This window comes from Malaclemys terrapin, chromosome 1 (assembly GCF_027887155.1).
Source record: "Malaclemys terrapin pileata isolate rMalTer1 chromosome 1, rMalTer1.hap1, whole genome shotgun sequence".
NCBI classification, from domain to species: domain Eukaryota; kingdom Metazoa; phylum Chordata; order Testudines; family Emydidae; genus Malaclemys; species Malaclemys terrapin.
Genome location: NC_071505.1, coordinates 54,878,664 through 54,893,307, shown reverse-complemented (window position 1 = coordinate 54,893,307; position 14,644 = coordinate 54,878,664). Strand labels below are relative to the sequence as shown.

The 14,644-nt window shown below is 38.0% G+C and overlaps 1 protein-coding gene across 6 annotated transcripts in view; it reads right to left on the bottom strand.

Annotated features, from left to right (window-relative positions):
- The window catches only part of PPHLN1 (periphilin 1), a 123,156-nt gene that overhangs the window by 52,779 nt on the left and 55,733 nt on the right, over window positions 1–14,644 (bottom strand). For 4 of the 6 annotated variants that reach the window (XM_054024513.1, XM_054024504.1, XM_054024542.1 and 1 more), the window contains 3 exons: window positions 11,377–11,630; window positions 6,530–6,612; window positions 843–962 (listed from right to left, as the gene is read on the bottom strand). In XM_054024513.1, coding sequence (XP_053880488.1) covers window positions 843–962; window positions 6,530–6,612; window positions 11,377–11,630 — 457 coding nt within the window. The remainder of the gene's footprint in view (window positions 1–842; window positions 963–6,529; window positions 6,613–11,376; window positions 11,631–14,644) is intronic. The other 2 variants (XM_054024533.1, XM_054024551.1) reach the window with 1 other exon arrangement.

Genomic DNA, 14,644 nt, shown 5'->3' with positions numbered 1-14,644 from the left:
TCATTTATATTAATTACTGGAAAACCTACTACAAATTATCAAATTTTGTCTCTCAAAATTCCCTTGGATCATAGAAACATAGAAGATTAGGGTTGGACACCTCAGGAGGTCATCAAAGCAGGACCAACACCAACTAACTCATCCCAGCTAGGGCTTTGTCAAACCGGGCCTTAAAAACCTCTAAGGATGGAGATTCCACCACCTCCCTAGGTAACCCATTCCAGTGCTTCACCACCCTCCTAGTGAAATAGTGTTTCCTAATATCCAACCTAGACCTCCCCCACTGCAACTTCAGATCATTGCTTCTTATTCTGTCATCTGCCACCACTGAGAACAGCCAAGCTCCATCCTCTTTGGAACCCCCCCCCCCCCCCTTCAGGTAGTTGAAGGCTGCTATCAAATCCCCCCTCACTCTTCTCTTCTGCAGACTAAATAACCCCAGTTCCCCCAGCCTCTCCTCGTAAGTCATGGGCCCCAGACCCCTAATCATTTTTGTTGCTTGCTCATTTAGGACCCAATCCTGCAAGGAGCTTAAATGAGAGAGCAGGGGTCCGCCAGCACAGGGCTTCCTGCAGGTTTGGAGTCTTTTAGTTCAATGTATCCATTTTAGTTCAATGTTAATTCATACTATGCTAACAAACTATGTGAATTTTTCAAAAATAATTAAATCTCAGAAACACAAGATCTCACTACAGCATCCTCCTATTAAATATTTTCTGAAAGGCGGAGCTCTACTATCAACTCTTTGCTGAATTGCATATTTCATAAATCATAAAGTGCAGATATGCAAAATGTTAAAGTTGCAATATTTTAAAATAAATATATGAATGTATCAGTCTTACATCATATTCAGTAATTTCAGGTAAATTGCTTTCATCAGCCTTCTCTGATTTTTCAGCTGCCCATTTGCTTGCAGCCTCTGCAAGTTCCTTTTCAGACAACCTGCTGCTTTTATCCAAGACCTATACAAGAAAATGAATGTTACAGGTTAGATTTAATATAAAAATAACTTGAAAAGTTCAAAGAAGCAATTATTCAGAATCAGAAACAATATTTTCAAAATGGGAAATAAACCGTGGAAGTCATGTTTGTCTATTGGACGAAGAATTAGAAAAATTCCCAAACCAAAGAACATGCATTTTACTAAACTAAAAAAAGGGCAAACTTTTCAGACTTACTTTTATTAAGGTCAAGGGAAACTAGGCAAAGTTATGTAGCAGAGATAATGAAAAAGTGTTGATTTAAGACTTTGGAATTAAATTAAAAAGATAAAGAGATCAAAGGAAAGCGATGTATAAATATACAAAAAGGAGAAGTTAGAGCAAATGTAAGATTTGCTCTGTCTGGTTTGCAAGGCTATAAACAAATCTAAATACAAATAAAGGATAAGTATTGTATACAATACACAAAGGAATCTAAGTTAGTTTGTAAAAAGAAGAACAGGAGTACTTGTGGCACCTTAGAGACTAACAAATTTATTAGAGCATAAGCTTTCGTGGACTACAGCCCACTTCTTCGGATGCATATAGAATGGAACATATAATGAGGAGATATATATACACACATACAGAGAGCATAAACAGGTGGGAGTTGTCTTACCAACTCTGAGAGGCCAATTAATTAAGAGAAAAAAAAAAACAAAACTTTTGAAGTGATAATCAAGCTAGCCGAGTACAGACAGTGTGATAAGAAGTGTGAGAGTACTTACAAGGGGAGATAGAGTCAATGTTTGTAATGGCTCAGCCATTCCCAGTCCTTATTCAAACCGGAGTGGATTGTGTCTAGTTTGCATATCAATTCTAGCTCTACAGTCTCTCTTTGGAGTCTGTTTTTGAAGTTTTTCTGTTGTAATATAGCCACCCGCAGGTCTGTCACTGAATGACCAGACAGGTTAAAGTGTTCTCCCACTGGTTTTTGAGTATTTTGATTCCTGATGTCAGATTTGTGTCCATTAATTCTTTTGCGTAGAGACTGTCCGGTTTGGCCAATGTACATGGCAGAGGGGCATTGCTGGCACATGATGGCATATATCACATTGGTAGATGTGCAGGTGAACGAGCCCCTGATGGTATGGCTGATGTGATTAGGTCCTATGATGATGTCACTTGAATAGATATGTGGACAGAGTTGGCATCGGGGTTTGTTACAAGGATAGGTTCCTGGGTTAGTGGTTTTGTTCAGTGATGTGTGGTTGCTGGTGAGTATTTGCTTTAGGTTGGGGGGTTGTCTGTAAGCGAGGACTGGGAATGGCTGAGCCATTACAAACATTGACTCTATCTCCCCTTGTAAGTACTCTCACACTTCTTATCACACTGGCTGTACTCGGCTAGCTTGATTATCACTTCAAAAGTTTTTTTTTTTTTCTCTTAATTAATTGGCCTCTCAGAGTTGGTAAGACAACTCCCACCTGTTTATGCTCTCTGTATGTGTGTATATATATCTCCTCATTATATGTTCCATTCTATATGCATCCGAAGAAGTGGGCTGTAGTCCACGAAAGCTTATGCTCTAATAAATTTGTTAGTCTCTAAGGTGCCACAAGTACTCCTGTTCTTCTTTTTGCGGATACAGACTAACACGGCTGTTACTCTGTAAGTTAGTTTGTCTTTTTCATCAACAGAAGTTGATTCAATAAAAGATACCATCTCATCCACCTTGCCTCTAAGTTAATTATAGCAATCAGGAGACTATTCTGTAAATTATTTAAGTTATCAGAAAACTGCCTTCATTAAGACCACTAATTTTTGAGGTGAAAATGTGGATAACGTAGAATACAAGATACCAATGTTTTGAGGTCTTTTTAATCTATCTTTTCAAATGGAAATGGTCACATCAATAGTGTTTTAGAAATGGTCTCCTACTAAGTGCATGACCTTGATTGTTTTGTTATTGTGAGTGGTATCCATTACAAACATCCATGTACACAGGAAACACCCAGTAAGGAACAGCTAGCTCCCCAGATCTTGCTTCAACCTAGTGTATATTTTATGTACATATTATTTACAGAAGTGTGTTCATCTAAGACTCTTGGGTGTATGTATAATTATATTTAAAAAAAAACTACACTACGAATTAAGACCAAAGTCCATAAATGGTAAGAGTTTTCTAGATTCTCTGAAGTTTTGCTACTTGTCTCACTCTTACCAAAAAAAACCCCCAAAAAAACCACAAACTGAAAACAAGTGTGCCTTACACCATGACTTGAAGGTCAATTAATTTAGAATCTGACGAAATGGTAGGCAAAGCAAATTCTACAATGAGGACCCACAATAAGACTACATCTCCAGACTCCTCATGATTACACCCACAGACTCGGTTCTCAACTCCATGGTATCACACAGAAATAGAATTGCTCTCTGAAGTAAAAAGGATCAAATCCCCGTTAGGCTTTACAAATTAAAGTTAACAGCTTTGGTTGAACTCAGAAAAGAACTGGAAACTACTGTGGATCATGGAGTACTGGTGCAGTGTTCTCTCTTTTGTATGTAATCGTTACAGAAGTCAGGAGGCATTGCAAAGAGAGAGGAGTCTGAGGTGCATGGGAAGGGAGGTGATAGATCTCCTCCTCCTCCCCTAGCACACTAGCTCATAAAGTGAGCAGCCCAATCCATTTTTCCCAGCTGCTCAAAGATTCCTGTACATACCCCAGGAGCAAATATCCAATCTTTCCAAGATGCTCGATTTTTCTATATTCTTTTTTTTGTAGGAAAGAACACTTTCAACCTGACTCCTCCTCAGTCTCCAAAAACATCCTGTACCATAGCTCCATTACAATCTCCTCCTGTTCCTTGATTGAAGTCCTTGACAATATTTTAAAATAAAATTTTACCCTTGTATTTGTCAATGATAACCAGCTCTGCATGATATGAAGGTAAATTCAGATTCACATCATTTATATCATTTCAACAACCCACAAACAGGAATTCGTAGGATATCAATATTCATGGATTACAACAAACAGAATATGGCTCAAAAATATGCAATTTAATTCTTATAAATCATAAGTAAGGCTACCATTATGTCACAAAGGTCACAGAAGTAACGGAATCTGTGATTTCCAGTGACCTCTGTGACACTGGGGGCCCCACACAGCTGACCAGCCGCCCTATAGTGTGAAAAAATGTTATCTGGCTGAATGCGCTACTTAGGGTGTACGGAGCATGCTCGCATGAACTGAGCATGCTCAGCAACATCCGCTGAAGCCAGCAGTGGGGGACCCCGACAGCAGCCCAGCCTCCGCAGGGGACCCCTGCAACTGACTGGCTGCCAGCGCTGGTGGGGACCCCTGAGATCCCCAGCTGCCACCACTGGCAGGGCCCCCCTTGCAGCTGCTCAGCCACCGCAAGCAGCCAGTCCCTGCAGCTCCCAGTTGCTGCAGGCAGAGGAGGGGCAGGGTGCTGGATCCTCCTCCCTCTCCATTTTGTCAGGTATGTTTTTAGTCACAGCTTCCGTGATTTTCTGTTTCTTGCCGGTGACCTGTCCATGATTTTAACTAAAAATATCCATGACAAAATCGTAGCCTTAATCAAAAGTCAATAAATGTATATATAAAGAAGTCGCCAGTACACTAAGTGTAACACAAAAGTAAAAAGATCCAAGGAGGTTTAAGTTACAGTGAACTAAATTTAAAACCATTTTCCTTCTGAATGAAAGCATCCACACAGGATGTAATATGCTATAACTTATACATATTGACTAATCACCTTAACTGTCCAAAAAACTTTCCGCATGTAGAGAAGCCATCTGTGCGAGTTGCCATTTAATTGATACTTTCCCAACACAAGTCAAGTTTCCTAATAAAAACAGGACTTAGATACTATTTTATAATTAGAAAAGAATGTAAAGCACAAATCTTCGAAGTTCTTATAAGAAGTTCTAATTCAAGAGCTGTGAATATTGCCAAACTTTTTTTTAAGTATGCAAAATAAAACTCTAAAGTCCTTTCTCAAACAGGCTGCATAATTAAAAAAAAATAAACCTGTTTTGTTACATAAATAGATTTCACAGCCTAGTTCCTATAGTCTTGTTATAAGAGGAAGGCAACACAGGTGCAAACATTGCCCTATTCCACAGTCCCAGCTAATGCCGAGGGTAAGTCGAAACCCAGGAAGAAGCTGAGATGTTATTTTTGGGGAGGCAAATTAGCTACAGAGGTGGCGAATTTATCATCTAAAAGAAGTCTTAAGTCCATTTTTGTTAGCTTAAACAGAGCTCTATATATCTTGCTATATTCTTATACTGTAAGATCTTTGGGGTAGGGACGGTCTTTTTGTTAGGTCTGTATAGAGTCTAGTATAATGGGGTCCTGAGCACTACCACAATACAGAGAATAAATATACTATCCCTACCTGTTCCTGCAGGCCCACTGTCTTAAAAATAATGTGCTAAACAAATTATATATATAAATATGCATATGTGCTGATATGCACATGTACATAAATAAACAATATAAAACTATATAGCCAAAAATAAGGAAGTAAGTCAAACAGCGTTTAAGTGGTGTGTTGGAAGCACAATTTAGATTTTTAACAATGAAGTATAAGACTTAGCTTTTGAATTATTTTCCATTTGTCGTCTTATACCATAATTTTAACAGAATTTTGCATTTAATCATTTGTAACTGCATCAAACTCAATTTATACAAGATTTAAACTAGTTTAAGTGTGTCCATAAAACAAATTAAAAAAAAATGATTTTAGCTAAACCTGCGCACATTTTGGGTGTTAAATAGTCTGTATCTCAGTTCCCACATCTGTAAAGTTAAGAGACTAAGGCTGTGTCTACACTGGCAATTGAACGACAAAACTTTTGTCTTTCAGAGGTGTTAAAGCCAGCCCCCGCCTCCCCGAAAGACAAGAGTTTTGCCGCAACAAGTTCCAGTGTGAACAGCGTGTTGTCAGCAAGAGCACTTTCCTGCCAACAATGCAAACACCGCTCATTGGGGTCGGAAGTTTTTTGTTGGCAGAAGAGCCAACAAACAGTGGCTACACGGTGCATCTTTTAGCGGCACAGCCCTGTCGCTAAAAGCTGTATAGTGTAGATGTAGCCTATCACTCACATATCCCAGAGGGGTGTTGAGAATCAGTTAATGTTAGCACACCAGTTTGAAAATCATGAAGAACTGCATAAGTGTGAAGGAATGGCAGAGCACTGCAGAAGTCTGATCAGTCCTTTCAATTAACCGTTTTCGCCTTTCACACCTTTTTTCAAAAACACTAGTTAGTCTTTTGCTCGGGATTTCCATTGCTTTTAGTATTTCAAGGGAAAGTTTTCTTAATTGTCTAAAAAGTGAACTCAGAAGCTGTGGGGGATGCCATTTTCTTTAAGGTCCTGTTCACTCTAAATATCGTGTCCACATTTCTTCTTACTCCAGGAGAAGCCATTGAATACAATGAAACATTCTGCTTGCTTAGTGGCAAAACACACTGCCTCTGACTGTCAAACAAGAAGATAGGAATCTGAATTTAACTTGGATCGTCTCATGGGAAGTACCACTATTAAAAACGAAAACAAGAGAAACATAGTTCACCTTTGAAGAGGGTACTGCTGTGGAACCTGATGGGGATGCATCTCTTGACGTTTTCAGTGACTGAGCAGAAGGTCTCTCTTTACCTATAAAAAAGAATAGTTACAATTTTATTCAAGTTGTGTTCTCTCTCCTCCTCCACCCCCCTCTGCCCCCCCCCCCCCGCCCACACACACAGGAGTGTGCGCACCTTGCAAAACTGTAATGAAAATTCACCAGGCCATGCACAAAACCTATCTCCTCATTCTTTGATGATGAAAATAATCTAATGATATTCTACTTGCTTATCAAAAATAAAATTGTCTCTGGCTAAGAAGATGAATAGTAGCATTTTATAAAGCTGACATTTATCCTGAGAAAGCCTAGTTTTCTTATTTCCATTATTTAACTGGAAGAATATTTCAGTTTGAGATTGTTGGATATTGTTCTATATTCCTGTAAGAAGTGAAATGAGGAATTCTACATCTTTTCAGTGTTAAACGTCGTGATCAGTCACCAATCATAGGACCAAAACCAAAGCTTGGGAAACTGGGTATTCACAAGGGTAGGTTTAGCAGTATAATAGGAAATCCAGCAAAGCAATAAATCCACAAAGTCCCAATGACAGGTAGGGATCTCTTTTTAGCATCAGAGTCTTACTTCTCCATGTTCATGCCAACAAAATTAAAACAGGAACAACTAGAAGCTACTGTTCAAAATGCAGTCATGAATAACCTTGCCAAATGTCCATTATGGGAAGCCTGCAGCAGCAAAATACTTGGCAAAAGCGTAGATTAATACTTGTCATATATTTAATTAGAAAGAGAAATCAATTGAAAGTAACCTTCATTTATTAAATATTTTTAAAAACCCTGATGTGAATTACTTTAACAAAACTAATGACAACTAAATAAGTCTGTAACTGAAGTACCCAAGTAATGATACATAGCACAATGGGTCATGTCTAGTGAGCTATTTACTTTGTATGTTCCAAGATGATGTAAATTAAGAATGCACCCACCATTGTGCATTTTTAAATACCAATATCTAAAAGAATTAAGAAACTGAAATGTAAATAAATATATATTTTAAATAGATCTGGAATGTTAAAAAGAAACCTTTGTAAGTTGCCCCTTTTCTGTCTCCACAGATTTTCAGGATACTCTGGCTACAAAGGATAGAATTTAACATCAACCTAACTGGTTGAGGAAAAAGGAAGACCAAACAAGCAAGTGACAGCTGCTCCCCAATTGCAACAAGATACAAAAAGCAGCTGCCTTAGCGGTTTCATATTTTATCTGATCATTCAGTATAGCCCTTCAAGATATCCTCCATACTTGTCCATACAGTAGAAACTGTTTATCTTGTCTGTATTATTTTACTCTCAACGACAATGGTCATCACCTTCCTTTTGCTAATATAATTACTTTATTGCTTTTCTCAGGTCAAAACAATAGCCTACTGTACCTCTCAACTACACCTAACTGAGGCAAGTAATTTTTTTATACATATATTTAACTTTGTTCCACAAGAAGGCCCTGATCCTGCAAGCTGCTCCAGGTGGAGAAGCCCCCTCTACCCACCTTTACGAAACTACCCCCCTTTAAACTCACCAAATGACCCCTGAATCTTTCCATCTGCACATCCCCTTCACCACATTACACCCTCTAAACACCATCAGCTCGGTATTCAGTGAAACTGGATGGGAAAGTTTGGTAAAAGGGATGCTAGAAAAATAATAAATCACTTTTTAAAAAATACCTGCCTTCTGATTTTTCAGCCTTTAGGAAAGCTACCCACCCTGAATGTGAGAGGGATCATTACAAGTTCAAAATTCAACCTTAAATGCATAGACAAATGTGAGCATTTCCCCAATGGCTTGGAGGGGACTCCACTTACTCTCTCCTATGCTCTAAGATGAAGGAGCTGCCATTCTACTTTTCTCTTCATACCTGGGAGAGGAAAACCATTCAATTTCTCTCCATCCTCTCCCACCACAGTACTATCCTAATTCCCTATTGATTGCCCCACACCACATACCCTCTAAGTTTCCATCTTTATGCCATTCAGTTTTCTGCTCCACTCACGTTCTCCCTTCCTGTTCCTCCTTAGCCTGTTTTCCATATGGCCTTTCATATTTGTCCTCCTTTACCCCTCAACCTCCCGTACCTCATATTCCCCTGCCCTTCAGGCTCTCTCCTGCATCCCTCCAATTCACCAGATCTACTCAACATTACATCTTTACCAAATTGTGCAGACAGAAAATGTTGTTTTAACGGATACATGTTGACAATAAAACATTTCAGAACAAGATTTCAGAAAGGGCCCAAATCTATAAATGATGAAATCTACATAGTAAATTAAAAGAACAAAACAACTAACCATGTGAAGTATCACATTGAAAAGCTACTTAAACGGACAGAAAAACAAATGTATGCCTCATTTTAAGCCTATTTCAGAACCTAATTTTAACTATAAAGTCACAACCAGCAACCTAATAGATATATATATAGGAGCTATAAACAGATGTGTAGGTCAGCAGATTAATATCACTTTCTTGGCAGACAATAATTCATTAAAAATAAAAAGATCAAACAGAAGAAGGTCAGAAACCCTTTTAACTCATCTAACTCCAACTAACAGCTATACAACCGCATTTCAACAGAATTATCTATAAAGAGTTTTCAAATCAAGTGGCGCTGTCATTTACAATAATATGCAGGAAATGTGTATTTTTTGTATCCCCAATTTGCATCAGTATAGCTGGAGATGGAGGACTGGCACAGGATATTCCCCCAAACCATTTATAGGAAGACATTCATGTTCCAGACCAGGTTTCTATGACTGAGTGGGTAAGACCTGCACGCAGAGATCACTGCCAGTTATATATATATATATACCTGACATGTTGACCATGCACCCTGGCTCATGTCATAGAAGCGCTGTAGAACAGCTTCAACTTTATGGGGAGCAAGAATAGGGAAAGCCTCATATTCCTGCTGTTGCCTGGCCTTTTGCGTGCAGATGCCTATCTGCAGACCCTGCCAGGTTTTGGTTCTTTAAATATTTCAAAATACAACAAAGGTAACAGGATGGGTTTTTTCTTACATGTTCTCCAAAGCAAAGATTTCTTGTCAAATTATATTCAAACACTATTCTAACAAACACAACTGAAACCCTCTCAACTCTGCCAGTAAACCATTTTAACTCAGTCATCAAAACAAACGCTTGCAACTACCAATTTTCAGGATGCAAACCATTTTTAAGAAAAAGTAGCATGGTGCAAGCAAAGTTGCTTTCTTAAAAACAGTTTAATGGAGATAGACAAGACATCATTTAACTCTGGAGTAAAAGACAGCCCAGACCTAAGTGTGGATATCCCACTTTGACTAATATAGCTGCTGCTTTGTAAAGCTATTTGCCAGATTACACCTGCAGTGTGTTTTTAAAGAGACAATAACACCATATCATCCAACTTGACATCTCTGAACAAACATGCAGTTAGTGACTAACACATTCTATTACAGAAAAAGTACAAAATCCCCTGAAAATTTGGAACATTTCTCTCAAAATGTAAAATTTTCTATTAGCCCAGACAGCAGGTTTTTCCATTAGAATTCAATATATGAGTAGCAATATGTTAACATGCTGCAGAAGTGCCAAACCATCTGCTCAATTGTAGAAAATTCCCAATCCCCACAACATTTCCCAAGTTTTAGACAATCTTCTCCCATCCCTGATAATTACATTCTGTTTACCTAAATCTCTATTGCAGCTTCAGGAGGGGGTCATATTCTTTACTTTTTGTTCTAAACGTTTGCGTAGACCTGCTGCAACTGTTAAAAGCCTGAGAGGCAGTCTGTATTTCAGTGGTGAATGAAGAAACTCCTCTGTGTTTATGAATAGTTATTTAAATGCTTTGGGATGTTTTGGAGTGAAAGGTGCTATAACTGCCTGCTATGGGCACCCGGGAAAATCCAACGTAAATGTCGTATAACAACAAGTAAACCTGGATTTAAAATTAGAAGAAACAAAAAGAACACGACTGCCAAAGTGGACAACAGATTTTGCACAATTTCATTAGTATTTGTAAAGAGTATGAAAAGAAATCCATAAATCCACCTAATCTGCACAAACAATCGTAGCTATAAGCACCTCAACGGGAAAGAAAACATGCTTCCACTTTTGTTTGCAAGTTTTTCATACATGGAGGTTTTGGATACTTTTTAAACAGACATGGATCTCCTTTCTGGAAAAAATGAACATTCAACCTTTTGAAATCCAGGCCATACATTGGATTGCCTAGCTTTAGACACAAGGTTTTGCATTGATTTGAGGGTTGCAAGATTTGAGAGAATCAGAGTGAGAGGGTTAAATTGCTAAAAGAACTAATATGCATTGTTAGCACAATTCTATGAAACATCATGTTTTGAAAATGTAAGGATCTTTACTTTTTATTTGGCTTTCCCACCAGAATTTTTCCTTTTCTTCTCAGTTGCAGAAAGAAAAGCCCTCACCTAATTGCTCATGGCAAAGCTTCCTGTAAAGGGATCCATTACAGAAGCAAAGGGAGAAAGAAACAGAAGCATTTGGTACTAAAGGAAAATAATCTGCTGTACACAGAAAAGTCACGCAGCTGATGGAACTGCAGTCAGCCTAGAGAGGCTATTGAAAAACACCTGCAAGCTCCCTCAAGAGACCTTTACATATATTCATAAAGGAATAAAGAGCTCCCTGAAACATTTAATAAGGCAGGCAAAACATAATCCGAACAAAAAGTCTAATGTCTTCATGATATAAAGAGAAAGATCTTATATAATGAGAATCAATTTCGCCTCACTAATCAGTTTTCATCATTAATCCAGCATTACCTTGCTGAGAAATATTTCTTTTATGTAAAGATGACATACTTCTGCTATGCTGGGACTGGTGGAAAGAATAGGCTTTGCTTCTTTCAGGGGAGTAGCTCCTACTGCTGACACTGGAGCCGGATCTGCTGTGTGGAGAATCCCTTCGGCTCACAGGCGATTCCCTGAAGAAAGGAGAGTCCCTCTTATGAGGGGATCTCTCTCTCAAATAATGAGAAGGATAGAAGCTTTTTCTTCTTAAGCCATCTCTGATGTCCCTTTGAAGGTAGCAGAAAAGATAAAATTAATTACTTCTCCATACTCTGTTTATAGAAATTACAGAAATCTAAAAGTTCATAACTGGCAACAAAATAGCAAATTTCCATCTCTGTAGTAAGTAGAAATAGGTCAATCATTCTCTACGCAGTAAATCTGACACCTCCAGTATCATTAAGTACTAAGTAATTCTTGGGCCAACTTAAATTGGTCAAATAAAAATTGTTAATCATATGTTAAATGTAAGGAGATTTCTTCAGGTTTTCATTCAGTTCAACAGATTTTAGAACCGGTTCCAGCGTCTCCTCATCAAATCCTCCACCTCTCTTATACTAGTTGGTAATTTACGCAAACTACTAAAGATATATTAATAAAGAGTATATATTTGAAGGGTGAAAGAAATATTCACACAAAATGCAACTGGATGCACCTTTAGTATTTTACATTTTTTTCTCTTGCACAGTCATTCCACTCTCTCCTTTTGGACACTATCCAAGTTTTAATATGAAATTAATTAAAATAAAAACAAACCCAGAGAGGAATCAGTAAGATGCATACGTAAGTACTGCTCACAATCTTTCACTGTGGTAACTCTCACTAACTCACTCTTAATATTTAAGTTCTTTGGGGTACTTGTCATTTTAATTTGTTTGTAAAGTGCCATGAACATAAATGATGCTGTATGCAATAATTCTGATTTCAAGCTGTAATAATTGCAAAATTATAATTAGGGCTGCAAATCTGACATGTAATTTTTAATCAAAAATCATGGAGCAGTCATGATAAATTTACTCTAAGTCATGGGTTTAGTGCCTGATCCGTGATTTTGATTAAAAAATGCCCTGACAAATGAGGGGGTCACCCACCACCTGGAAGAGCACTCTTTGCCCCAGGACCACAACTCTAATCCCAGCCCATTGAGGGGAGGAAACCCAGGGGGGATGGAGGTGGGGACTGGAGAGTGAGCCTGCCCCATGTTCACCCAGGCATCAGCAGCTCCTGTGTACCCTGTGGCTGGGCCTGGGGTTTGAGAGAGCCTGTTCCACACTCACCCTGGGCACAGGCAGTGCCACTTGCTCAGGCTTGACCCTGCCGCCCCTCCGTCATCATATGGGGGAGGCATTGTGAGAGCCAGATTTGAGTGAGTGGTTCGGTAATCCTGTGTATCAGGTCACAATGCCTGAAACAGGTAGCCAGGCTCAGCCCCATGGGACACAGGAGCCACTGCTGCAGGGTGAGTTGCATTAATTAATTGTTGTTTCTGGTGGCTTAATTTAAAAAGAAATACGTTTGAAAAAAGAAGAGTTGTGTACATGAGAACTGATTAAATACGCAATAACCACCATTATTATTACCACCATAGCACTTAGGAGCCCTGTTATGACCATCATGTAGATGCCTGAATGTATGTGAACTTAGTAATTATACATATTAGTTAAGTGATAAATACTTCAGAATTACTGTATATTTCACCAATTTTTAACAAGCATAGTATTTGAAAAACTTTAACAGCTCCAGATACAATCTAGCGTGAAAACTCTCATTTTCCAAGTTCTAAAAGTGTATAATTTACCTGAGTTTTCCATAAAGGAGCTGTTAGGATACACAGATAAATAATATGGAGCAATTGTTTATAATGACATGCATATAAGAAAAATGAAGAAACAGCTATTCAGTCACATTCTGAGATTTAAACTGGGTGTTTAAAATTTCTATAGTGTACAAACACAGACAACTTTTGATTTTTCTTAAATAAACAAAACACAAGCTTTCAGGCAGACTGGTACACCACGTTTCTGCCCAAAGCAAATTTTTATGAGCAAGTTATTAAACCCCTATAAACAGAGGACTTTATTATGGAAATGTTTACAGAACCCCAACTGTTGCATATCTGTAATAAATACTCTAATATTCATTCAAGCATTTACAAAATATTTCTAAACAAATCTTCATTAGATCAGAGAGCAAAAAATGATGGGGGGAAAAACAATGACTGCACGAGTGTGATGGATCAAAAACGAAATATTTTGAATTTTATTTTTATTCATGTTTTTGTCATTCTTCATTTATATTGTTAAACTAGCCTTGCTGAACTGTAATAATACAAGCAATTAAATAAAAGAATTTCTGAACCATACAGCAATAACTTCACACTTCTGATCATATTATTAATGCAACTAAACTTGTTAAACAGAACAAAACCGCTCGAACAAGTTTTTATTTATTTATTTCCAAACATATATTCCTTCCCCAATGTGAATACACTGGAATATGTCTGCAGCTCAGCAATTAAGACACCATTTCAGCAAAGCATATGCTTGATATTTCAGCATGTGCTTAAATGGTCTGCTGAATAAGGATGGATTTAACCACTAATTCTCTGCTGAATTGGGACTTTAATGCAGGACTAAAATCCCTTTAATGATTGAATTTAATCTCCATATTTGACACAAATAACTCTTCAGAGTACAAATGAATTTTCTATGTAATATTTTAAGACAGTGTATTGACATTTTCATCTCTACACAAACTCACCTTCACACACACATTCTGATAATCTTGGGCATAAGTCACTCTTCACATTTTAAAATTAAACACAGTTATTCCCTTATTTGTCAAACTAATTGAGATACCCCAGATTCGCTGAAGTTCTGTCAGCTATGTAAGTTATCTATTCCTGCCAGCTTGACTACCAGAGGCAACATTTTAACAAAACAAAACAAAAAACAAAACAAAAACACACACACAGAGAAAGGAAGGGTGGTAGCATCAGGGGAGTGCCAATATTCAAGTGCCAATAGCAGCCTTCTAGTTAGGTTATGGAGGTGAAAGGAGATGTGGGAGTGGGAAATCAGTTTGGAAGGGAGTAGAGCTCAGCTATGACAAACCACTGAATTAACGTGAATACCTATAAACAAAGCTGCATGTTAGTTGTCCAGTATAAGGGTGAAGATCTGTGCGGTGGAAGGAAGATGACTGAGGCTGACGAGGAATTGGTGAGTTGAATATAGAGGGG